Source organism: Curcuma longa, chromosome 3 (genome assembly GCF_044706935.1).
Source record: "Curcuma longa cultivar G26 ecotype Majalengka, Jawa Barat chromosome 3, ITB_CL_G26_1.1, whole genome shotgun sequence".
Taxonomy (NCBI): Eukaryota; Viridiplantae; Streptophyta; class Magnoliopsida; order Zingiberales; family Zingiberaceae; genus Curcuma; species Curcuma longa.
In genome coordinates this window covers 3,932,456-3,957,624 of record NC_133863.1, presented here as the reverse complement: position 1 = coordinate 3,957,624, position 25,169 = coordinate 3,932,456, and the positions used below count along the sequence as shown (strand labels likewise).

The 25,169-nt window shown below is 40.8% G+C and overlaps 3 protein-coding genes and 1 pseudogene across 4 annotated transcripts; all 4 read right to left on the bottom strand.

Annotated features, from left to right (window-relative positions):
- Window positions 1-77: 77 nt before the first annotated feature.
- Window positions 78-7,914, bottom strand: LOC141824158 (7-deoxyloganetin glucosyltransferase-like). Of its 2 annotated transcripts, none has more exons than XM_074711403.1 (3): window positions 7,476-7,914; window positions 1,149-1,685; window positions 78-1,068 (listed from the first exon to the last, which is right to left on the bottom strand). In XM_074711403.1, exons 2-3 carry the CDS (start codon window positions 1,654-1,656, stop codon window positions 134-136), a joined length of 1,443 nt encoding a protein of 480 aa, XP_074567504.1. In that variant the 5' UTR covers window positions 1,657-1,685; window positions 7,476-7,914; the 3' UTR covers window positions 78-133. The 2 variants fall into 2 exon arrangements, with proteins under 2 accessions (XP_074567504.1, XP_074567502.1); XM_074711401.1 differs by lacking the exons at window positions 78-1,068; window positions 1,149-1,685 and adding exons at window positions 5,732-6,753; window positions 6,846-7,388 and having other exon boundaries at window positions 7,476-7,640.
- Window positions 3,884-5,655, bottom strand: LOC141824850 (7-deoxyloganetin glucosyltransferase-like). Its single transcript, XM_074712182.1, has 2 exons — window positions 4,973-5,655; window positions 3,884-4,887 (listed from the first exon to the last, which is right to left on the bottom strand). The coding sequence occupies exons 1-2, from the start codon at window positions 5,478-5,480 to the stop codon at window positions 3,965-3,967; spliced, it is 1,431 nt and encodes a 476-aa protein (XP_074568283.1). The 5' UTR covers window positions 5,481-5,655; the 3' UTR covers window positions 3,884-3,964.
- Window positions 7,915-12,686: 4,772 nt separating the features above from the next.
- Window positions 12,687-14,564, bottom strand: LOC141824161 (7-deoxyloganetin glucosyltransferase-like). Its single transcript, XM_074711405.1, has 3 exons — window positions 14,482-14,564; window positions 13,852-14,394; window positions 12,687-13,762 (listed from the first exon to the last, which is right to left on the bottom strand). Exons 2-3 carry the CDS (start codon window positions 14,363-14,365, stop codon window positions 12,828-12,830), a joined length of 1,449 nt encoding a protein of 482 aa, XP_074567506.1. The 5' UTR covers window positions 14,366-14,394; window positions 14,482-14,564; the 3' UTR covers window positions 12,687-12,827.
- A 4,145-nt stretch (window positions 14,565-18,709) lies between these two features.
- On the bottom strand, window positions 18,710-20,291 carry LOC141824552 (7-deoxyloganetin glucosyltransferase-like; annotated as a pseudogene).
- Window positions 20,292-25,169: the final 4,878 nt, after the last annotated feature.

Sequence of the window (25,169 nt, the reverse complement as noted above, 5' to 3'; positions counted from 1 at the left end):
CAAAAAAAAAGTCACTGCAATGATTCGACGAACGCTTCTATATTTATTTAATATAGAGATTCTTTATTACACAGATGAAGAAACTAAGAAAGTGCAATTCCATTATCATTTATTTTTTCTCCAATCTTTTCTATCACTCTTTTGTAATTATCTCCTTGATAAGCCTCTCCAAATTTATCCAAGATCCTCCACCAGGTTTGGCTGCCTCGAATGCTTTCTCTTTCCACTCCATTGCTTTCTTCTTCATCTGCTTCCCCTTCTGTCCTCTCATCAACTCCTCGATTAATCTCGCCACCTCTTCCCTTTTTACATCTTCATTAATCTCCATACCAATACCCCAAACAGAGCATATGTACCTGCAATTTATTTGCTGATCGCCAAAGAATGGCCAACAGATCATGGGAACCCCTGCGCATATGCTCTCCGTTGTAGAATTCCATCCGCAGTGTGTCAAGAAACCTCCAACTGCAGCATGAGACAACACTTTCTGTTGCGGGCACCAGCTTGTAATGAAGCTCCTTCCTTTGGTCATCTCCGAGAACTCTTGTGGCAACAACGCCGTGCCGCCCACAACAAGGCCAGGTCTAATGGCCCAAAGGAACGCGCATCCACTGTTGGCCAGACCCCATGCGAACTCCAAGAGTTGTTCACTCGTCAAGTTTGCCATGCTACCAAAGTTGACATACAACACAGAACCCGGTTCCTTTTCGTCTAACCATTCCACGCAACCCAAGCCCTCTCTCCACAGGTTTAATCTACCGAACGATGTGATTGATGAATCATTGGGAATGTACTGAGAAAGCAGGCACATGGGGCCGATGTCGAACACTGGAGGCAGCATCGCTGCGCATGCGTTAAGCAGTGGTGATTCTAATTCAGAGAACGAGTTGAAGATGATTGCTGTGGCTTGGTGAGATGCATGAGTCTCGTAAATGAAATGGTTGAGCATTATGTCATCTCGGTCGGTGGTTCGTATGAAACTTGTCAAGTCTCTCATGCGGACCTCTGTCATTCCTGGTATACAATCAATGACGGTGTCCAAGTAGCCATTTGTAAGATCATCTTCACCTAATATGAACAAATTATTACTATTATTAGTTCGACCATGATGCATTAGATAACTATATTTCAACTTTAGCTTTACTTACTTTTCAATGGGATGATTCCCCTCTCCATCAACTCCTTGCAGTAGTATAAGTCCATGAAGCCACACACGCTACATGCGCAGTAAAATACATTAGGGATCCCCAATTTGGTGGTGGTATCAAGGGTAAAGCTGGCGAAGGAGTCTGAGATCACGCAATTAACGGGCGGCACACCAGAGTTCGGATCGTTCAATATTGCGGATAAAAGCTTGAGAAAAGGAGCAGCGCAGTTGTTTTTGACTGCTAGAACGAGATTAGGAATGTCTTGTATGTGTTCGTCGCTGTCGTTGGAGGGTGGGATCCCGTCGGGGATGCTGGCGAAGCGGAAGTCGGGGAGGGAGGAGAGTGATTCAGGATTCTTGAGGAAGCGACGGTGAACGAACTCGGTGTTGACAAAGGTGATGAAGAAGCCCTTGGAGTGGAGGACTTTGGCGAGGTTGAGCATGGAGTTGATGTGGCCTTGAGCAGGGGCTGCCATGCACACGACATGAGCTTTGGTGGAGCACCTCATGTCTTGCCCTTGTTTGCCTCGGATAGAAACTAAAGAAGACTCACTCGAGCTTTATATATTGCATTAAATCGATTTTTTAAGTTAAAATCATTTTCATTAAATTTGAACAATTTTAAATAAAATAATAAAAATATTTTAATACAATAATAATAATAATTTATATGTAATAACATTAATAAAATAAAATAAATATTATACCGATTAATTATAACACACTACAAGATATATATAGCTATTTTTTTAGATAAAAATATATTAAAGTTTTATTTTAATATTTTTTAAATAAAAATAAAAATAATAAAAAGGTCATATTTATCTTTTTAATTTTTTTTAAATTATTTTTATAAATAATTAAATAAAAAATAATATATACTAATTTAAATCTTAAAATATATACATTTGAACTTCATAAATTTTCTATCGATATTTAGTAAAAGTTATGCTAAACAAACATAATCACTTGTCTTAGTGAGATGATAAATCTCAGATAATGTTCTCTGAAATTTTTTTAATATTATCGGGCTAGCTCATCTCTTATGCTCAGTAATATTTGTACGTTTTATAATTTTTTTAATAATCTAGATATTCAAATACAGCCTTTCAAGAGGGCCCTGCTTTCCCTTTGGATCCCGAACACTCACTAGTGATGTTAATTATTTGCTCCTTCATGCCCGTGCACGCTAGAAGACCATGCAGACTTGCAGCAACCACGTGAGGAGCTGAGCGAAGATGTCTTCATTTGTAACGTTCAAATTAAAATCAGTATTTTTCAAATACACAGCTGGCATAGGAGCCAGAAAATCCAAAAAACACGTACACTCATACTACCGTACCGCCTGGTCATTATGGGCATGCAGATTGTTTACTTGCATCAATTTTCTTGTGTATCGATTTTCATGGGGAGCCAAGATGCATGGTTTGTTGTTTTCTGAATCGGTTTTCTTGGGAGCCAAGGATGCCTCATTAACTCTGTGGTGTTGAATGAAATTAGTGGGATCCTATGACGACGTACGGTCATTTTCATATATAGGTCTCTTAATTCGTTGGCAATTAAGTAGCACGACGTGTCCACAGATCCATAACGATGGTCATTTTCTTTGGTCTCCTCGTTAATATAATTGGCAAGTAGCACGACGTGTCGATGGATCCATAACGGTGGTAATTTTTTTATTTGTCTCGTCGTCGTTGGCAAGTAGCACGACGTGTCCATGGATCCATACCCTATCTCTTTTCCTCTGTGCTCATGTGTTTCGTTCACACGAGCAACAGTAGATTCTTGTCATGGCATGAGCAGTGAACCGACACTTAAAACTCTTTTAGCATCATTTTTTTCTATCTACATTTATCCATTCCAAAGAATTTTCACTTGAACATCGGAGTGGTTTATCAAGACTCTCCTAGCACCAATCTAACCTCTCTCTCAAGGTTACAGGTTCTCATCGTCTTCTTTGTTGAACTCATCCGGAAGATAATGCACGTCAAATTATTTATTGATTGATAATTTAGCCATCTGCGTTATTTGATTGGAACTTCTAAAAAAAATTGATTATTTTGTCATGAAAAAAGTAAATATTGGACAGTTTTAGCCAATAAAATTATTGTCGAGTTTAGATCAAGCAACCGAATAAATAAGTATTTATATAAAATTATATATATTCGGGCCACCTATTTATAATATTTCTGCAAATTTATTATAGAGAATCAAACTAAACAATAAGTATTTTCATCTTATTTTGATATTAAATTCATTAAGTGAATCAAATACATCGTACTCCAGAATATAACTAAATTGGTTATGATAGAGCAGAGTTGTAGAAAATAGCAAAGATTTAATCTCGATGAAGCCGAGATAATACCCTTTTCCGTCGTGGGATCAATTGTAATTTTTCGATTTACTTCTTCACAGATGGTCGTAGGGCCGACCGTATATGATTGCTAAGATGATGGATTCCACTTTTTTACAATAGAAAAGATTATGAAAACTATTTCTATTTTATATATTAATCTTGATCTCTCTAGAGAGAAATCATGTGTTCGATATGAGAAACATGCTCACATGACAGAAAAGAACACATACGCAAGAGAATTTAACTAAAATTTCGGGTATAAAAAGTTTACCTCGAAACAATTTAAAAAAGAAAAGCTTAGATTGGATACTCTGGAATGAGAAAGATTATTATTACACTTCATATATTTGGAGTAAATCTTACTTTGACGGCTCGTGGGCTGCTATTTAAGAGGTGAAGAAGTGCTGGATATTAATCAAGTATGAAATCGATCTCCAGACTTTTCCACAAATGTCGTTTCTTTACTTCATCATTACCTCTTTAATAACTCTCTCCAACTTAATCCACGAGTCTCCTCCAAGTGAAGCTGCCTTTACTGCTCTCACCTTCCATTCCAATGCTTTCCTCTTCATCTCCTTCCCCTTCTGCCCTTCCATCAATTCCTTGATCAACCTCGCCACCTCCTCCCTCTTCACCTCCTCCCCAATCTCCATCCCGATGCCCCATTCCGAGCATAAGTACCTGCAATTCGGCTGTTGGTCTGCAAGGAAAGGCCAACAGATCATGGGAACTCCTGCGCTTATGCTTTCCATTGCAGAATTCCATCCGCAGTGCGTTAAAAAGCCTCCAACGGCAGGATGAGAGAGCACCTCCCTTTGTGGGCACCAGCTCGTGACGAAGCTCCTTCCCTTTATCTCAGTAGCGATCTCCGCCGGTAGCAATGCGGTCTCACCTTCCATAAGGTCAGGTCTAGTAACCCACAGGAATTTGCACCGGCTGTTAGCCAAACCCCAAGCGAACTCAATAAATTGGCTGCTGGTTAACACGGCGAGGCTTCCAAAGTTGACATAAAGCACGGACCCCTGTTTCTTCTCATACAGCCACTCGATGCAATTTGAGTCCTCCTTCCACAGGTTTACTCTGAGCGAATTATGATCAGGAATGTATTGAGAAAGCAGAGACACGGGACCGATGTCGTACAACGGCGGAGGTAGGACCGATGACAATGCCTCGATGACCGGGGTGTCGAGGTCATGGAAAGTGTTGAAGATGATAGCCGAGGCGTCGCGCGATGCGTGTGTTTCCTCCCAGCAGTAGTTTAGCATGATGTCGTGCGGATTGGTGGTCCGTATAAAACTTGGTAGATCTTTCAAACGGATGTTTGGCATTCCAGGAATCCAATCTATGACGGTGTCTAGGAAAGAATTTGTGAGATCTTCTTCGCCTATTTATTCATTCATTCATTAAAAATTAGCTTCATTAATCATAAACGATTGAAATTAATGAATAAATTAAAAGTGTTTAATTACTTCTTAAAGGGATGATGTTTCTCTGCATCAACTCCTTGACATAGAAGCTCCCCAAGTAGCCGGCGGGGCTCGCCGAGCAGAAGAAGATGTTAGGGATGGATAATTCGGCTGTGACGGCGAGTGTGAATGTGGCAAAGGCGTCGGATATCATGCAGCTGACGCGTGGCCCTCCGGAGCAGGGGTCGTTTAGGGCCGTTATGAGGTCGCGGAGAGGAGCGACACCATGGCGCTTGATAGATAGGCCGACAGCGATGAGGTCCTGGCTCCTGTCAATGTCGTCATCCGGATACGATAGGCCATCGGGAATGGTGGCGAACCGGAAGTCCGGGAGCCCGTAGAGGCAGGCTGAGCCGTCTTTCCGGACGATGCGACGGTGGTTGAAGTCGGTGTTGACGAAGGTGATGTGGAAGCCCATGAAGTGCAGGGCGTTGGCGAAGTGGAGCATGGCGTTGATATGGCCTTGGGCTGGCAATGGAAAGCAGACTGCGTGGGGCTTGCCATTTGTCATGGGATCGATCTCTCCCTATGCTCCAAGTATTTGGACTACACTGTTCTTGTGGTTTTTAGTTCTTGACTACCCTTATCTCCTTATATTCAACACTGATTGATATCTTGGCGTTGGGGCCAAAAACATGTGATAATTTGATATAATGGTAGGTATTGTGGGTCGGTCATCTAACCACAAAGTCCGTGCAGTGATTCAACCACTCCTATATTTATTACTATATTTATTCAATATAGAAATTCAGATTACACTGATATAAGACATGAAAACTACAAGAAACTACAATTCCATTGACATAATCGTTCTTCTATTCAAATCATGTTCTTCTTCCAATCTTTCTTTCACTCTTTTGTAATTATCTCCTTGATAAGCCTCTCCAAATTTATCCAAGATCCTCCACCAGGTTTGGCTGCCTCAAATGCTTTCTCTTTCCACTCCATTGCTTTCGTCTTCATCTCCTTCCCCTTCTGCCCTCTCATCAACTCCTCGATTAATCTCGCCACCTCTTCCCTTTTTACATCTTCATTAATTTCCATACCAATACCCCAAACAGAGCATATGTACCTGCAATTTATTTGCTGATCCGCAAAGAATGGCCAACAGATCATGGGAACCCCCGCGCATATGCTCTCCGTTGTAGAATTCCATCCGCAGTGTGTCAAGAAACCTCCAACTGCAGCATGAGACAACACTCTCTGTTGCGGGCACCAGCTTGTAATGAAGCTCCTTCCTTTGGTCATCTCCGAGAACTCTTGTGGCAACAACGCCGTGTCGCCCACAACAAGGTCAGGTCTAATAGCCCAAAGGAACGGGCATCCACTGTTGGCCAAACCCCATGCGAACTCCAAGAACTGTTTACTCGTCAAGTTTGCCATGCTACCAAAGTTGACATACAACACAGAACCCGGTTCCTTTTCGTCTAACCATTCCACGCAACCCAAGTCCTCTTTCCAAAGGTTTAATGTACCGAACGATGTGACTGATGAATCATTGGGAATGCACTGCGAAAGCAGGCACATGGGGCCGATGTCGAACACTGGAGGTAGCATTGATGAGCATGCGTTAAGCAGTGGTGCTTCTAATTCAGAGAACGAGTTGAAGATGATTGCTGTGGCTTGGTGAGACGCATGAGTCGCATCAATGATAATGTTGAGCATTATATCATTACGGTTGGTGGTTCGTATGAAACTTGTCAAGTCTCTCATGCGGACCTCTATCCTTCCTGGTTTCCAATCAATAAATGTGTCCAAGTAACCATTTGTAAGGTCATCTTCACCTAATAAAAACAAATTATACTAATATTAGTTTGAGCATGATGCATTAGTTGACCGTCGATAGCTATATTTCAACAACTTTAGTTTTACTTACTTTTCAATGGGATGATTCCCCTCTCCATCAACTCCTTGCAGTAGTAGCAGTCCATGAAGCCACAAACGCTACATGCGCAGTAAAATACATTAGGGATCCCCAATTTGGTGGTGGCATCAAGGGTATAGCTGGCGAAGCAGTCTGAGACCACGCAACTTACGGGCGGCACACCAGAGTTCGGATCGTTCATTGTAGATAAAAGCTTGAGAAAATGAGCAGGGCAGTTCTTTTTGATTGCTAGACTGAGATTAAGAACGTCTTGTATGTGTTCGTCGCTGTCGTTGGAAGGTAGGAACCCGTCGGGGATGCTGGCGAAGCGGAAGTCAGGGAGGCCGTCGAGGGAGGAGAGTGATTCGGGATTCTTGAGGAAGCGACGGTGAACGAACTCGGTGTTGACAAAGGTGATGAAGAAGCCCTTGGAGTGGAGGACTTTGGCGAGGTTGAGCATGGAGTTGATGTGGCCTTGGCCGGGGACTGCCATGCACACGAGATGAGCTTTGGTTGAGCAGCTCATGTCTTGTACTTGTTTGCCGCAGATAGAAACTACCAAGGAGGAGCCAATTCAAGCTTTATATATCTCGATCAATCTTGTACTAATAGAAGCCGAAGAAAAAATGATACCGAGATTACCTAGTTGCTGTTGCAGTGCAAATAATCCTCAAACAAAGCTTTTGATGTACTCTGATAAGTCTTTTTGATCTTTATATTGAAGCTTATCATCATTATGGCAGATAGTTCGCTGACCAAGATGCTTTCTTGCCGTCTGATATCAGTTTTCGTGGGCGCCAAGGATGCATTAATTAACTCTATGTTGTTGAATAAATTTAGTCGTCACCTATAGGGGCGGCTACTCTGCACTCTCTGGGATCGCTAGCTCAATCCAAATCGTCCTCGTGGGCAACGTGTCCATGGCTCCATACCACATCTGTCTTCCTTGGCCCTCATCGGCTCTGGTCACAAGTGCCAACGACTGATGTCTTATTATGCGAGCAGCACCTTCGCAGCAGCCTCATATTGTGGAATCGGTCACGCCAACCGTCTTATACAATTGATTTCATTATCATTTATAAAAAAATAAATTAAAAAATTATAATGAATCATAACAAAGGAAATTATAATGAATCATAACAAAGGAAGGTATTGTTTGATTTCATTGAAATTCAAATACTTATCTTTTTCTAAAAACATCTCAGCTATATGCTCTGAATGCATCTTTACGCGAAGGGTTGACAATATCTTTTTCTGAAAGCATCTCAGCTATGCTCAAAGTTTCTTTATGCTCTGTTCACACCGAAGGACGAATGATTATATTATATATATATATATATATATATATATATATACGTATTTTATTCTATTTTCGTACGACAGAAGATATTCTTACGAATAATTAATTTTTTTTTAAAAATAAATGACTTAATTTATAAAATAAATTAAAAAAATAAAAAATCGTTCCAGATGTTCAAAAAAATCTCGGAATGCTCGGAAACTTCTATGGCGCACCGCACGCGCAGATCCGACACGAGCGTATCAGAATTGTATCATTAATACAAAAGAGAGAGAGAAGCAAATAATAGAGAAGACCCAATTCCATCCAAGTAAACGAGTAGAATGGGATAAGCTTTTCCAATTTGAACCGACACAATCACAAGAATCGTTGCGAGTGAGAGGGATTAATAAATACTCATTAGATTTGAACTCGTTCTACGCAGATTTCTGGAGCCGTAGCACGAAGAGCTTCGCTCTGAGGTCGACCATCTCCTTATTGATTTCCTTCGTCATCTTCAACCGTATCGCCCTCAGGAGAAATGTACCGGGTAGAGAGGCGCCGCAGCTCAAAGTCCGTCCACGAGTTGGATTTATTTGAAAGAAGAAGCCGTCGAGTCAAGGATAGAACTTGCTACAAAATTCTAAGCGAAGAGAGTCAAGGATAGAACTTGCTTCAAAATTCTAAGCGAAGAGAATGAAGCAGGGATGTGAGGAGATGTGGAGGATGGCGACACGGAGATCCCATCCCGAGCGTTATCATCTTCTCCGTTGGATGACGCTCTACGGCGACACTGTGACCGAGTGTCGGTGAGACGGAGATACCCCAATAAGGTGTTACTCGGATCCCCCATTTCTATTTCTTGGTCGAAATGTTTGCAAGATAGCCCAAATAAAAGCCCGGTCCGCTGAGCCCAACAGTAATGTATGTAAATGTATCTAATTGGTTAAGACCATGGTAAAGTGATTGTATTCAATCGGTTTTTATTTTAATTTAATAGTAGTTAGTATCGAGTTAATTTTACAAAATTGGGCATGTTAATAGAAAAAATATCAGACAGTGATGACCTATTTTATGAAACAGTTGGGATCCTTATCGCAATAGATTTCCGCCACAAATTTATGACGAAAATCTGGACCGTTCGATTTTAAAATCAACAGTCGATCGCTAAATCCTTAAACCCTAAACCCTAAACCTAAATCCTAAATCCTAAATCCTAAATCCTAAATCCTAAATCCTAAATCCTAAACCCTAAATTCTAAACCCTAAACCCTAAAATAAATCACCCATTCAATCTACGGCCTGGATTTAATCTTAACTTTAAAATTGAACAGTGCAAATTCTCGTCATAAATTTGTGACGGGAGTCTATTGTGACAAGAAACTTTTTTTATTTTATGAAATGAGTAGATCATCGATTACCTAATTTCTTTAGTTAATGGGTAAATTATACCTAATCACAGGTATTTAGAACCATAAACTAGTTATGAATTGGATTTGAGCCAGACGCAACATGACATCAATTTGTTTGGGGGCAAATTGCCAACTATATATTTAATCCAAATCACTTTGAAATATGGATCAAATAATAATTTTAAATGTACTAATAAAACAAATGAGTTGATGAGGCAGATGTCATTTAATGTACTAAACGAATAGGACTTGCTTTCGATCGATAGACAAAATCCAAAGGCTAACCATTCCTAGCTAGAGCAAATCTTAATTAGCTTAATTAAACACCTTTTCCATGAGAAAAATTTATAAAGAAAAAACATTGCCCATGAAAAGGAGAGTACGTAGGCAACCTTTATTATCCTTGTTAAAGATCACTCCTCTTTTTATCGCAAGAAAAATTCTCTTAAAACTGTCTAATTAAGTTACTGGGAAGTGCAACAAATTAAAGACGATACGAAGCATCACTGATGAAATTTAGTGATTCCAAGTTGTACTTCTGTCTGTCCATGACTGATGTTCCAATCAATAGATCATAGATTGTTCAAACGTCGGTTTAGAATGGTTGACGTGTGCGCTTCTCGAAGAGAATCATTCGGAGAGATAAAGGACTTGAAAAGTACTTAAAAAGAGGATTAAAATGACGTCGGAGTCCTGACAAGCCACTCCAACGTTGAAGTTAGGGTTCAGCGTGAGGAAGGAGTTTAATGACTTGGGAAAATTATGGTAGATGTGTGTTCCATCATCCAGATCTAACCATGTGGTTTGAACCTTAAACAAAAGAAGTGGGTGCTTCCGTATCTGAATCAAGAGGACCAGATACCAGGTGAGAAGTCCTAGTAGGTCGGGTGGACCGAGGGGCAAAAAGTCCTAGTTGCGACTAGGTGGGTAGTCCTAGTAGGTCGGGTGGATCGAGGGGCAAAAAGTCCTAGTTGCGGCTAGGTGGGAAGTCCTAATAGGTCGGATGGATCGAGGGGCAAAAAGTTCTGGTGGGTTGAAGAGGCCTGTGGTCCTTTATTTGAGGGGGGGGATTGATGGGTTGCAAGGGTGCAAACATAGTCCTACATCTAAAGCACATGAAAAAGATCATGAGGTTAAAAGGATGGAAAATATCTCCATTGGTATGAGAACTTTTAGGGAGAGCCCAAAAACAAAGTCATGAGGGCTCAGGCCCAAAGTGGACAATATTATACCATTGTGGAGATATTTTAATTTCATCGGTACTAACACGTACCTCTGTCCATGGGTATGAGTCACTTTTTTATAGTAGTCAATCTTCGAAATATTAGCGTCCGTTTAAAAATATTTCAAGATATCTGTTCTTATTTTTTAAAGAGATTTTGAAATATCCGTTTAAAAAATATTTCGAGATATTTTCCTTATTCTTTGGGTGAAACGATCTTAAAGTTTCCTTAATCTTAAAGATGAACCGACTTTATAACTTTATTCTTAATGAGGTGTCATCACCTCGCCGTATCACAAGCATCCCTAATTTGTCTAGTAGAAGAAGGTGTAGTCCGATTGGCTGAACTGTGCTGAGTTTTTATCGGGATACCTTGATAAAGTGTTATCGTCCTGCCGCATCATAAGCATCCTCAATTAGTCTAGTCGAAGGAGACGTAATCCAACGGACTAGATTGTGCTAAATTGTTATTGGGATACCTTGATAAGGTGGTATAAGACAAAATCATGAACTCAGAGCTTGATGTTTCACATGCCTGTTGTAAGGCAAAATCGAGAACTCAGGACGCGGTGCTCCAGACCTATCGTAAGGCAAAGTCATCGAGTTCGAGGTTCGGAGTTCCGGCCCGTCTTAAGGTAAAGTCATCGAACTCGGGGCTAAGAGTTCCAGCCTGTCATAAGGCAAAGTCATCGAGCTCGGGGCTCGAAGTTCCAAGCTGTCGTTAGACAAATTCATTGAGCTTGGGGCTCAAAGTTCCGATCTATCGTAAGATAAAGTTATCGAGCTCAGGATTCAGAGTTCCGACTTGTCGTAAGGCAAAGTCATCGAACTCGGGGCTCGGAGTTCCGATCTGTCGTAAGGTACAGTCATCGAACTCGAGGTTCGGAGTTCCTACCTGTCATAAGGTAAAGTCATCGAGCTCGGAGCTCAGAGTTCTGGTCTGTCGTAAGGCAAAGTTATGAAGTGCAGGGCTCGAAGTTCCGGCTTGGAAAAGTCATCGAACTCGGGGCTCCGAGTTCCAGCCTGTCATAAGGCAAAGTCATCGAGCTCGGGACTCGGAGTTCCGACCTGTTGTAAGGCAAAATCATCGAACTCGGAGCTCAAAGTTCCGACCTATGGTAAAGTAAAATCATCGAACTTGGGGCTTAGAATTCCGATCTGTCGTAAGATAAAGTCATCGAGCTCGAGGCTCAGAATTCCGGTCTGTCGTAAGATAAAATCATCGAGCTCGGGGCTCGGAGTTCCGATCTGTCATAAGATAAATCTTCGAGATCGGGCCTCGGTGTGCCTGAGAGTTTTGAAGCACTTTAATTTTAAATTTATGAAGCAATACTATATAAAGATAGATGATCCGATGAATGAATTAAACTAAATAAAGTTTAAAAAGATATTCGAAGAAAGTATATCAGAATGTCTAACTCAATAATAAAGACGAACGATGAATCAGCGTTACGATAACCGAGGCGTCGTGCGATGCGTGTGTTTCCTCCCAACAGTAGTTTAGCATGATGTCGTGCGGATTGGTGGTCCGTATAAAACTTGGTAGATCTTTCAAACGGATGTTTGGCATTCCAGGAATCCAATCTATGACGGTGTCTAGGAAAGAATTTGTGAGATCTTCTTCGCCTATTTATTTATTCATTCATTAAAAATTAGCTTCATTAATCATAAACGATTGAAATTAATGAATACATTAAAAGTGCATGTTTAATTACTTCTTAAAGGGATGATGTTTCTCTGCATCAAATCCTTGACATAGAAGCTCCCCAAGTAGCCGGCGGGGCTCGCCGAGCAGATGAAGATGTTAGGGATGGATAATTCGGCTGTGACGGCGAGTGTGAATGTGGCAAAGGCATCGGATATTTATGGGTCGGTATTGTGATAATTTGATATAATGGTAGGTATTGTGGGTCGGTCATCTAACCACAAAGTCCGTACAGTGATTCAACCACTCCTATATTTATTCAATATAGAAATTCAGATTACACTGATAATATAAGACATGAAAACAACAAGAAACTACAATTCCATTGACATAATCGTTCTTCTATTCAAATCATGTTCTTCTTCCAATCTTTCTTTCACTCTTTTGTAATTATCTCCTTGATAAGCCTCTCCAAATTTATCCAAGATCCTCCACCAGGTTTGGCTGCCTCAAATGCTTTCTCTTTCCACTCCATTGCTTTCGTCTTCATCTCCTTCCCCTTCTGCCCTCTCATCAACTCCTCGATTAATCTCGCCACCTCTTCCCTTTTTACATCTTCATTAATTTCCATACCAATACCCCAAACAGAGCATATGTACCTGCAATTTATTTGCTGATCCGCAAAGAATGGCCAACAGATCATGGGAACCCCCGCGCATATGCTCTCCGTTGTAGAATTCCATCCGCAGTGTGTCAAGAAACCTCCAACTGCAGCATGAGACAACACTCTCTGTTGCGGGCACCAACTTGTAATGAAGCTCCTTCCTTTGGTCATCTCCGAGAACTCTTGTGGCAACAACGCCGTGTCGCCCACAACAAGGTCAGGTCTAATAGCCCAAAGGAACGGGCATCCACTGTTGGCCAAACCCCATGCGAACTCCAAGAACTGTTTACTCGTCAAGTTTGCCATGCTACCAAAGTTGACATACAACACAGAACCCGGTTCCTTTTCGTCTAACCATTCCACGCAACCCAAGTCCTCTTTCCAAAGGTTTAATCTACCGAACGATGTGACTGATGAATCATTGGGACTGTACTGAGAAAGCAGGCACATGGGGCCGATGTCGAACACTGGTGGTAGCATCGATGAGCATGCGTTAAGCAGTGGTGATTCTAATTCAGAGAACGAGTTGAAGATGATTGCTGTGGCTTGGTGAGACGCATGAGTCTCATCAATGATATGGTTGAGCATTATATCATTACGGTTGGTGGTTCGTATGAAACTTGTCAAGTCTCTCATGCGGACCTCTATCATTCCTGGTCTCCAATCAATAAATGTGTCCAAGTAACCATTTGTAAGATCATCTTCACCTAATAAAAACAAATTATACTACTATTAGTTTGAGCATGATGCATTAGTTGACCGTCGATAGCTAAATTTCAACTTTAGTTTTACTTACTTTTTAATGGGATGATTCCCCTATCCATCAACTCCTTGCAGTAGTAGTAGTCCATGAAGCCACACACGCTAGATGCGCAGTAAAATACGTTAGGGATCCCCAATTTGGTGGTGGCATCAAGGGTATAGCTGGCGAAGCAGTCTGAGATCACGCAACTAACGGGCGGCACACCAGAGTTCGGATCGTTCATTGTAGATAAAAGCGTGAGAAAATGAGCAGGGCAGTTGTTTTTGACTGCTAGACCGAGATTAGATATGTCTTGTATGTGTTCGTCGCTGTCGTTGGAGGGTAGGAACCCGTCGGGGATGCTGGCGAAGCGGAAGTCGGGGAGGCCGTCGAGGGAGGAGAGTGATTCGGGATTCTTGAGGAAGCGACGGTGAACGAACTCGGTGTTGACAAAGGTGATGAAGAAGCCCTTGGAGTGGAGGACTTTGGCGAGGTTGAGCAAGGAGTTGATGTGGCCTTGAGCGGGGACTGCCATGCACACGAGATGAGCTTTGGTTGAGCAGCTCATGTCTTGTACTTGTTTGCCGCATATAGAAACTACCAAGGAGGAGCCAATTCAAGCTTTATATATCTCGATCAATCTTGTACTAATAGAAGCCGAAGAAAAAATGATACCGAGATTACCTAGTTGCTGTTGCAGTGCAAATAATCCTCAAACAAAGCTTTTGATGTACTCTGATAAGTCTTTTGATCTTTATATAGAAGCTTATCATCATTATGGCAGATAGTTCGCTGACCAAGATGCTTATCATCATCATGGCATATTTATAAGATTTTCTTTCAAATGGGGAACGCAATCAAAGTTCATCTGATTTACCGTCGTATGCGCTTTCCGATTTACCTTGATGATCGATGCTGAGACTGGATTAGGGATTAAGTCCATAGACTGACTTGATAGGATTTATTATTTTTTTTTTTTCTTGCCGTCGATATCAGTTTTCGTGGGCGCCAAGGATGCATTAATTAACTCTATGTTGTTGAATAAATTTAGTCGTCACCGACGGCTTCCGTGCCAATTATAGGGGCGGCTACTCTGCACACTCTGCGATCGCTAGCTCAATCCAAATCGTCCTCGTGGGCAACGTGTCCATGGCTCCATACCACATCTGTCTTCCTTGGCCCTCATCGGCTCTAGTCACAAGTGCCAACGACTGATGTCTTGTCATGCGAGCAGCACCTTCGCAGCAGCCTCTTATTGTGAAATCCATCACTCCAACCGTCTCACGTCACTTCAACCGTCTCATATGATTAATTTAATGATCACCAATAAAAAAAATAAATTAAAAAATTATAATAAATCAGGATGAATAAAAAGGTATTATTAACTTCGTCAAAATTCGTCAAAATTCAAATACTTATCTTTTTCTGGACAGCATCTCAGCTCTGCTCTGAAAGCATCTTTACGCTCTGTTCACACCGAAGGAAGGGTTGACAATATCTTTTTCTGAAAGCATCTCAGCTATCCTCAAACCATCTTTACACTCTGTTCACACCGAAGGACAAATGATTATATATATACACACGTATTTTATTCTATTTTCGTATGACAGAAGATTTCTAGAGTTTGAAAATATTCTCACAAATAATTTTAAAAAAAAATTAAATGACTTAATTATAAAATAAATAAATAAAAAAATAAAAAATCGTTCCAGATGTTCAAAAAAATCTCGGAATGCTCGGAAACTTCTATGGCGCACCGCACGCGCAGATCAGACACGAGCGTATCAGAATTGTATCATTAATACAAAAGAGAGAGAGAGAAAAAAAAGCAAATAATAGGGAAGACCTAATTCCATCCAAGTCAACGAGTAGAATGGTATAAGCTTTTCCAATTTGAACCGACACAATCACTGGAATCGTTGCGAGTGAGAGGGATTAAAAAAAACTCACTAGATTTGAACTCGTTCTACGCAGATTCCTGGAGCCGGAGCACGAAGAGCTTCGCTCTGAGGTCGACCATCTTCTCATTGATTTCCTTCGTCATCTTCAACCGTATCGCCCTCATCTCCTTCACCCTTTTCGCCGTTTATCCTCCGGGAGAAATGTACCGGGTAGAGAGGCGCCGCAGCTCAAAGTCCGTCCACGAGTTGGATTTATTTGAAAGAAGAAGCCGTCGAGTCAAGGATAGAACTTGATACAAAATTCTAAGCGAAGAGAATGAAGCAGGGATGTGAGGAGATGTGGAGGACGGCGGCACGGAGATCCCACCCCGAGCGTTATCATCTTCTCCGTTCGATGACGCTCTACGGCGACACTGTGACCAAGTGTCGGTGAGACGGAGATACACAACCCCAATAAGGAGTTACTCGGATCCCCCATTTCTATTTCTTGGTCGAAATGTTTGCAGGATAGCCCAAATAAAAGCCCGGTCCGCTGAGCCCAACAGTTATGTATGTAAATGTATCTAATTGGTTAAGACCATGGTAAAGAGATTGTATTCAATGGGTTTTTTTTTAAAGTTAATAGTAGTTAGTATGGAGTTAATTTTACAAAATAGGGCATGTTAATAGAAAAAATATCAGACAGTGATGACCTATTTTATGAAATGAGTAGATCGTGGATTATCTAATTGACGATACGAAGCATCACTGATGAAATTTAGTGATTCCAAGTTGTACTTCTGTCTATTCATGACTGATGTTCCAATCAATATATCGTAGATGGTTTAAACGTCAGTTTAGAATTGCTAATGTGTGTGCTTCTCGAAGAGAATCATCCGAAGAGATAAGAAAACTGAAAAGCACTCAAAAAGAGAGTTAAAATGACGCCGAGGTCCCGACAAACTACTCCAACGTTAAAGTTAGGGTTCGACGTTGGGAAGGAGTGTAATGACTTAGGAAAATTATGGTAGATGTGTGCGTACCTCTGCCCATGGTTATGAGCCACTTTTTTATAGTAGTCGATCTCCGAAATATTAGCGTCCGTTTAAAAATATTTCAAGATATCCGTTCTTATTTTTTAGAGAGATTTTGAAATATCCATTTAAAAAATATTTTGAGATATTTTACTTATTCTTCAGGTGAAACGGTCTTAGAGTTTCCTTAATCTTAAAGATGAACCGACATTATAACTTTATCCTTAATGAGGTGTCATCACCTCGCCGTTTCACAAGCATCCCTAATTAGTCTTGTCGAAGAACGCGTAGTCCGACTGACTGGACTGTGCTGAGCTTTTATCGGGATATATTGATGAGGTGTCATTGTCCCACCGCATCACAAGCATCCTCAATTAGTCTAGTCGAAGAAGGCGTAGTCCGACTGACTAGACTGTGCTGAATTGTTCTCGAGATACCTTGATAAGGTGGCATAAGACAAAATCATGAGCTTAGAGCTTGATGTTTCACATGTCTATCGTAAGGCAAAGTCGAGAACTCGGGGTGCGGTGCTCCAGATTATTGTAAGTTAAATCATCGAGCTCGAGGCTCGGAGTTCCGGTCTGTCGTAAGACAAAGTCATCGAGCTCGGGGCTGGTGTTCCAGCCTGTCGTAAGGCAAAGTCATCCAGCTCGGGGCTTGGAGTTCCAGTCTGTCGTAAGGCAAAGTCATCGAGCTCGGGGCTGGGAGTTCCGGATTGTCGTAAGGCAAATTCATCGAGCTCGGGGCTCGGAGTTCCGACCTATTGTAAGACAAAGTCATCGAGCTCAGGGCTCGGAGTTCCGACCTGTCGTAAGGCAAAGTCATCGAACTCGGGGCTCGAAGTTTCAGCCTGTCGTAATGTAAAGTCATCGAGCTCGGGGCTCGAAGTTTCTACCTGTCGTAAAGCAAAGTCATCGAGCTCGGGGCTCGGAGTTTCGGCCTGTCGTAAGGCAAAGTCATCGAGCTCGGGGCTCGAAGTTCCGGCTTGTTAGTAAGGCAAAGTCATTGAACTCGGGGCTCGGAGTTCCGGCCTGTTATAAGACAAAGTCATCGAGCTCGGGGCTCGGAGTTCCGGCCTGTCGTAAGACAAAGTCATTGAGCTCGGAGCTCGAAGTTCCGACTTGTTAGTAAAGCAAAGTCATCGAACTCGGGGCTCGGAGTTCCGGCCTGTCATAAGACAAAGTCATCGAGCTCGGGGCTCGAAATTTCGACTTGTCGTAAGGCAAAATCATCAAGCTCGGAGTTCCGACCTATGGTAAAGCAAAGTCAACGAGCTCGGGGCTTGGAATTCTAGTCTGTCGTAAGGCAAAGTCATTGAACTTGGGGCTTGAAGTTCTGGCCTGTTGTAAGATAAAATTATCGAGCTCAGGGCTTAGAGTTCTGGCCTGTCGTAAGATAAATCTTCGAGCTCAAGCCTTGATGTTCCATGCCTGAGAGTTTTGAAGTACTTTAATATTAATTTTATAAAGCAATACTATAAAAAAAATTGATGATCCGATGAATGAGTTAAAATAAATAGAGTTTAAAAAGATATTATGATGATTCGAAGAAAGTATAATAGATTGTCAAACTTAATAATAAAGAAGAATGATGAATCAGCATTATGATAGCCGAGGCGTCGCGCGATGCATGTGTTTCCTCCCAACAGTAGTTTAGCATGATGTCGTGCGGATTGGTGGTCCGTATAAAACTTGGTAGATCTTTCAAACAGATGTTTGGCATTCCAGGAATCCAATCTGTGACGGTGTCTAGGAAAGAATTTGTGAGATCTTCTTCGCCTATTTATTCATTCGTTCATTAAAAATTAGCTTCATTAATCATAAACGATTGAAATTAATGAATAAATTAAAAGTGTTTAATTACTTCTTAAAGGGATGATGTTTCTCTGCATCAACTCCTTGACATAGAAGCTCCCCAAGCAGCCGGCGGGGCTCGCCGAGCAGAAGAAGGTGTTAGGGATGGATAATTCGGCTGACGGCGAGTGTGAATGTGGTGCAGTGATTCAACAACTCCTACGATATTTATTCAATATAGAAATTCAGATTACACTGATATAAGACATGAAAACTACAAGAAACTACAATTCCATTGACATAATCGCTCTTCTATTCAAATCATGTTCTTCTTCCAATCTTTCTTTCACTCTTTTGTAATTATCTCCTTGATAAGCCTCTCCAAATTTATCCAAGATCCTCCACCAGGTTTGGCTGCCTCAAATGCTTTCTCTTTCCACTCCATTGCCGCCTTCTTCATCTCCTTCCCCTTCTGCCCTCTCATCAGCTCCTCGATTAATCTCGTATCCTCTTCACTTTTTACATCTTCATTAATCTCCATCCCAATGCCCCAAACAGAGCAAATGTACCTGCAATTTATTTGCTGATCTGCAAATAATGGCCAACAGATCATGGGAACCCCCGCGCATATGCTCTCCGTTGTAGAATTCCATCCGCAGTGTGTCAAGAAACCTCCAACTGCAGCATGGGACAACACTTTCTGTTGCGGGCACCAGCTTGTAATGAAGCTCCTTCCTTTGGTCATCTCCGAGAACTCTTGTGGCAACAACGCCGTGTCGCCCACAACAAGGTCAGGTCTAATAGCCCAAAGGAACAGGCATCCACTGTTGGCCAGACCCCATGCGAACTCCAAGAACTGTTTACTCGTCAAGTTTGCCATGCTACCAAAGTTGACATACAACACAGAACCCGGTTCCTTTTCGTCTAACCATTTCACGCAACCCAAGTCCTCTTTCCAAAGGTTTAATCTACCGAACGATGTGACTGATGAATCATTGGGACTGTACTGAGAAAGCAGGCACATGGGGCCGATGTCGAACACTGGAGGTAGCATCGATGAGCATGCGTTAAGCAGTGGTGATTCTAATTCAGAGAACGAGTTGAAGATGATTGCTGTGGCTTGGTGAGACGCATGAGTCTCATCAATGATATGGTTGAGCATTATATCATTACGGTTGGTGGTTCGTATGAAACTTGTCAAGTCTCTCATGCGGACCTCTATCATTCCTGGTCTCCAATCAATAAATGTGTCCAAGTAACCATTTGTAAGATCATCTTCACCTAATATGAACAAATTATTACTATTATTAGTTTGACCATGATGCATTAGATAAATATATTTCAACTTTAGCTTTACTTACTTTTCAATGGGATGATTCCCCTTGCAGTAGTAGAAGTCCATGAAGCCACACACGCTACATGCGCAGTAAAATACATTAGGGATCCCCAATTTGGTGGTGGTATCAAGGGTAAAGCTGGCGAAGGAGTCTGAGATCACGCAATTAACGGGCGGCACACCAGAGTTCGGATCGTTCATTGCGGATAAAAGCTTGAGAAAAGGAGCAGCGCAGTTGTTTTTCGTTGCTATAACGAGATTAGGAATGTCTTGTATGTGTTCGTCGCTGTCGTTGGAGGGTGGGATCCCGTCGGGGATGCTGGCGAAGCGGAAGTCGGGGAGGGAGGAGAGTGATTCGGGATTCTTGAGGAAGCGACGGTGAACGAACTCGGTGTTGACAAAGGTGATGAAGAAGCCCTTGGAGTGGAGGACTTTGGCGAGGTTGAGCATGGAGTTGTGATGAGCTTAGGGTTTTATTATTTTTAAATCGATTCAATTTTGGGCTTTTACATGAAAATAAATTATAAAATGAATCGATTTGATCTTAATTGTCCTATATTGCATAATCTGAGGTTTGATTATAATTTTCATGATTTAATGGTGAATTTTTGGCATTAATTTGATTTTAATTGATTTTAGGGCTAAATCGGACCCAACTCGAGCTCAACCGCGGTCAAATCAAGTCAAAATTGCCAAATTGATCAAGCCAACATGGAGGACATGACTCAGATCGAGCCTGATCAAAATTTCTGAATTTTTTGGAAACCCTAGACTGCCCTAAAGCCTAGATCAAGTTCTGCACCGTTGGATTCAAAATCAACGGCTGAGATTGATTGATTAATCAAAGGTATAAAATCAAAACCTTACCCGATGAACAGTGGCTGCGCCGCCACTGTTCATCGTCTCCGCGCGCGCCTTCCTCTGTTCACCGACGTACTCCACAGGCCAGCCCCGTCCATTTCTTCCTTTTCATTCGATTTCCTGGATCACTTGAGGAAGCTAGAGCCGGTTCGTTGGGTATCATTTGGCAACTGGAAGGCGCGCAACGGCGAGGGTTTCTCCGGCGTGTTCAGCCCCTGTTTCCGGCGTGTTTTTACGGTTTCTGGCAGCAGTCGAGCATCAGTGGACTCCGGGAGCTGAGGAGGGGTTCTCTGAAGATCCAGGAACACGACTTCAATCAGCACCAACTCCATCAGCACAAGAACGGGGGTTAAAAATCCAGAATTGCAGCTTCAAAACCTGTTCGTGCCATTGTCTGATTTCAGCGAGGGTTTTGCTGATTTTCCGAGCTGTGGACGCGAGCAGAACACGACCAGCATGCGGCACTCGAGCTTCTGAAGGGATTTTCGATGAGGAGGGTCTCCAATTCGGCTCTTGTTTGACACCAAGATGAGGAAAACACGAAGAAAAGGGAAGGAATGGATGTTTACTGCATTTCTGATTCTGCATTTCTGATTTTTCATTTCTGCATTTTTGTTTTTCATTTTTTTTCTTTTTACTTGAATTCTGATTTCTTTCTTTAAGTTTGTTTGTTGTGAATTGGTTATTTTATGTGTTTTGGATTTAGTTTCTGTTTGAATTCAGTTTTGATTCAATTAGCTTATGCTTAAACCTTCAGTTTCAAATTCTGAATTCCTTCTTTGAATTTTTCATTCACTGTTCCGTGTTAAGCCAATTTTATGTTACTTGCTTTGTGTCTCAGTTGGGATTTTGATTTTGCTTGTTAGTTTAGCTAGTGAAGTTTTTATTAGCATTTTTAAATGGTTTGCCATTTAAGCTTAAGAATTGTTTAGCAAGTTTGAATTGTCTTCCTTTAGGATTTTTCATGTTCAAGCATTGAGTTTTGAGTTTCATAGATTAGTGATAGCTTAGTTTTTGGATTTTTGTTTTTTTTTGGAATTTGATTTGCATTTTCAGATTAGGTTCATTAGGTTTAGATTCTATTAGTATAGATTTTAGGATTAATTGCATTTAGGTTTTGAATTTGTTTTAATTTTTGAGATATTTAGCATTTCATTGAATTTTAGCATTTTCATTTATTTATTTCATTTCATTTCAAAAACACCAAAACCCCCATTTTTATATCGAAAACCCAAAAATACGACACCCAAAGCTCAATTTAAACAATTTTCTACTAGTCCTTGGAAAAACACGACTCGAGGCCCCTATACTTCATTTATTTGAATTATCGTGGGTTTTCGATAAAATCTATAAATTCTAATTTGAAGCCCTATCGTGACACCTAGTTTAGGGCTTTTCAAATTTTGGCGCCGTTGCCGGGGAATAACTAGTAGGAATTGTTTGATTTTGAGCTTATGAATAATCTGTTTTATTGTTACTTGGATAATTGTTGGTTTCTAAAATGTATGGAAATTCATTTTATCAACAACCATCTTTTCAACAGTCTGAACAACAAAATTTTTATTTGCAGGGCCAATATCAAGGTTTTCAGGAACAATTTCAAGGTGGACAACCTCAAAATCAAATCCAACAGCTTTATCATGGTTTTCAACAAGTTGATCCACAATTTCAGCCCCAATTTCAGAATTTTCAGCATCATGATCAAAATTTTCAGCCTCCGTATCAACATCAACAAAATTTTCAGCTACCCTACAACAATTTTCAGCCTTCAAGACCAAGATTTTTCACAGCCCTATGGTGGTTTCCAACAGCCCCTAAATCAAGGTTTTCAAGGCACAAATTTTCAGCAACATTCATGGAATTGTCAAGGGAATTTTCAGCATCAAAATCCTTCATTTCAAGCCCAAAATCAATGTCAATCGTCATTTTCTCAAAGTGGACAGATTTCAAACAATTTTCAGCAGCCAACCTATTTTCAAGATCAACAAAACTCATACCCAATCCAAGAAGACTATGAAAATTCTATTGAGTTTATTCAACAACAACAAAGGCTAGAGGAGATGATGCAATCTCAACAAAGGACTGCTACAACCTTGAAAAATCTTGAGAGGCAACTTGAACAACTTGTAAATAGCATGAACCAAATACAAGCTCAAAGATCAAGCACTCAAGAATCAGAATTTCATGAAGAAATTTCAGCAACTCCTTCTCCCACACAAATCAGCCCCGAAATGGATTTTACAGTGTCACGGGTTGAGTTTAGTTTGGAGGATGCATTGGTTACTGAGGAAGATGACATAGAGCCTATTTCTGATGCAATTGCAGTTGAAGATGTTCAAATGGGTGTAGGGGATTGCACTGAGCCCCAGGGACCACCATTAGTTTGATAGAGGATTCTGAGGAGAGATATTTAAGTGTAGGGGATTGCATGGAGGCAATACCCCAAGAATCACTTCCAGTTAGGATACATTCAATTGAGTCAGAGCAGGAATCCTCATCTGAGGAGGATGAAGTTGTGGAGCCACATAATCAGGAATTAGGGCTTATTTGTGATCACTCCAGTATTTGCCATGCTTCAGGTACCTCCTATTCATCCATGGATATTATTCATGCCCATCATTCAGAAAATGTCATAGAGGTACCAATTTTTGATTTTATTGGATGTGAGTCATTTCTTTATGCATGCCCTAAACATTTTGATATTGTTATTTCTGCTCTTTCTTACTCCACATGCGTGTGGAAGATTGGTTCTATTTTTGGCCTTGCAGATTTATTTGAAACATCAGATTGCACACTTCCACGGTTGATAGAGTCTCCATTAATGCTGAAAAAGGCAACAACAATTCAAGCAACAATCGAGCTTCCCAAGTGGATGCTCCATCTGAATCACCTTCGACCACCTGAGACATCATTCAAGGAGGTGAACCTCCAAATTTTACTGAAGAAAGCAAATCAGGACATTCATGACCATATTATGAAGATGCTTACCTCACCCCGATCCATTCCATTACCGGCGTGGATCTTATTGCTAAACCTTCTACAACCGCCAGGATCGAAGGGGAGTTTGTTCCAACTTTCACTTCTTTTTCATTGTTAATACCATATGTTGCTTTTACTTTGCATTTTCAGTTTAAATCAGTAATAAAATTCATTTTCATGAGCATTTTGGATTTTGCATGCATGGTTTAGGGTAGGGAATAAGAACCTTGAAAGTGTACCCCCTAGGATTTCTTTATATCATGTTAGAAGCTCTTGAAAGAAAATTACATTTGATTGATTATTCTAGGATTTAAATCCATGGATGAACACTTTTGAATGCTTGCATGACCCTTAGTAATGGAACCTAGATTGATGAACTTGAGAAAATGCGAATTTTTATACCTAGTGAGGTTAGCCATTTTGTGTGATGCACCTAGGTGATTGCCACACTAGAACTTGCTTGTTTTCTTTCAAGGCTACAATATCTATGATGGGTCCACATTTATTTAGGTTTAAAAATTTTCCCCCCCATAAACCATCCACCTTTATGCTTTATCCATGTTTAGCCATTTCTGCATTTGAAATTTTTCTTCCCCATTTTCGATTTACTTTTCATGCTTTCTTGGACATGGGTATTTTAAATGTTATTGATGTTCCTTTGCCCGAGACGGTCAATGATTTAAGTGTGGGGGAGGAGGTTTGAAATTTTGAAGAAGAAAAAAAAAAAAGTTTTTTTTTTTGAAGAAAAGAAGTGAGAAGTGTGCCAAAAGGGGATGGTTTGTGTCAATTTTGATCTTGGAAGCTTTTTATGGATCGGTTTCAAAGAAAATTGATTGATCATATTTTTAGAAATGCATTGAGTGAAGTTGAGAAAGCAAATGATTCAAAAGGAAATCAAACGAAACAAAGAAAAACAAAGAAGAAAAGAAAACAAATTCTTTGATCATGGAAGTTATTTGAAGTTGTTTTACTTGGATTTCCTTTCAACAAACCAATTTGAACTCAGTCAAAGAAGTGGGATGGATGTGTGATAATCATGGCTACAAACTCAGATTCGAAATGGCCAAGAAAAACAGAAAAAAAAGAAGAAGAAAACAGAAAAAAAAAAATTCAAAAGAAAAGGAAGAATCAAGAGATGAGAACTTTGTATCAAGTGGGGTTTCAAGAAATTGATCGGATGAGGAACCCCATGGAAACCTACCTCAATGCAGTCACTTCCTAAATGACAAACTCAGATTGCCAAGCTTCAAGAGGCTGCTGCAAAGAAAAAAAAAAAAAAAAGAAACAAAGAAAACAGAAAAAAAAAAGAAAAAAAAAACAAGAGTTTGTATCAAGAATGTGATCATCTGATGAATCCAAGAAAAACCTACTTCAGTTTAGTCACTCTCTAAACAACAAATTCAGATGTCAAGTTTTCAAATTGTTGATGGCAGCAATCAGAAAAATCAAATCAAAACAGATTGGAAAAAAAAAACAGTTTTCAGAAAAA

Coding starts and splice junctions, on each gene's coding strand:
- LOC141824850 (XM_074712182.1), bottom strand. CDS start 5,480: ATGACAAATGGCAAGCCCCACGCAGTCTGCTTTCCATTGCCAGCCCAA. Junction 4,888..4,972: donor AAACATCATCCCTTTAAGAA/GTAATTAAACAC, acceptor ATGAATAAATAG/GCGAAGAAGATCTCACAAAT.
- LOC141824158 (XM_074711401.1), bottom strand. CDS start 7,359: ATGAGCTGCTCAACCAAAGCTCATCTCGTGTGCATGGCAGTCCCCGGC. Junction 6,754..6,845: donor GGGAATCATCCCATTGAAAA/GTAAGTAAAACT, acceptor TGTTTTTATTAG/GTGAAGATGACCTTACAAAT.
- LOC141824161 (XM_074711405.1), bottom strand. CDS start 14,365: ATGAGCTGCTCAACCAAAGCTCATCTCGTGTGCATGGCAGTCCCCGCT. Junction 13,763..13,851: donor GGGAATCATCCCATTAAAAA/GTAAGTAAAACT, acceptor TGTTTTTATTAG/GTGAAGATGATCTTACAAAT.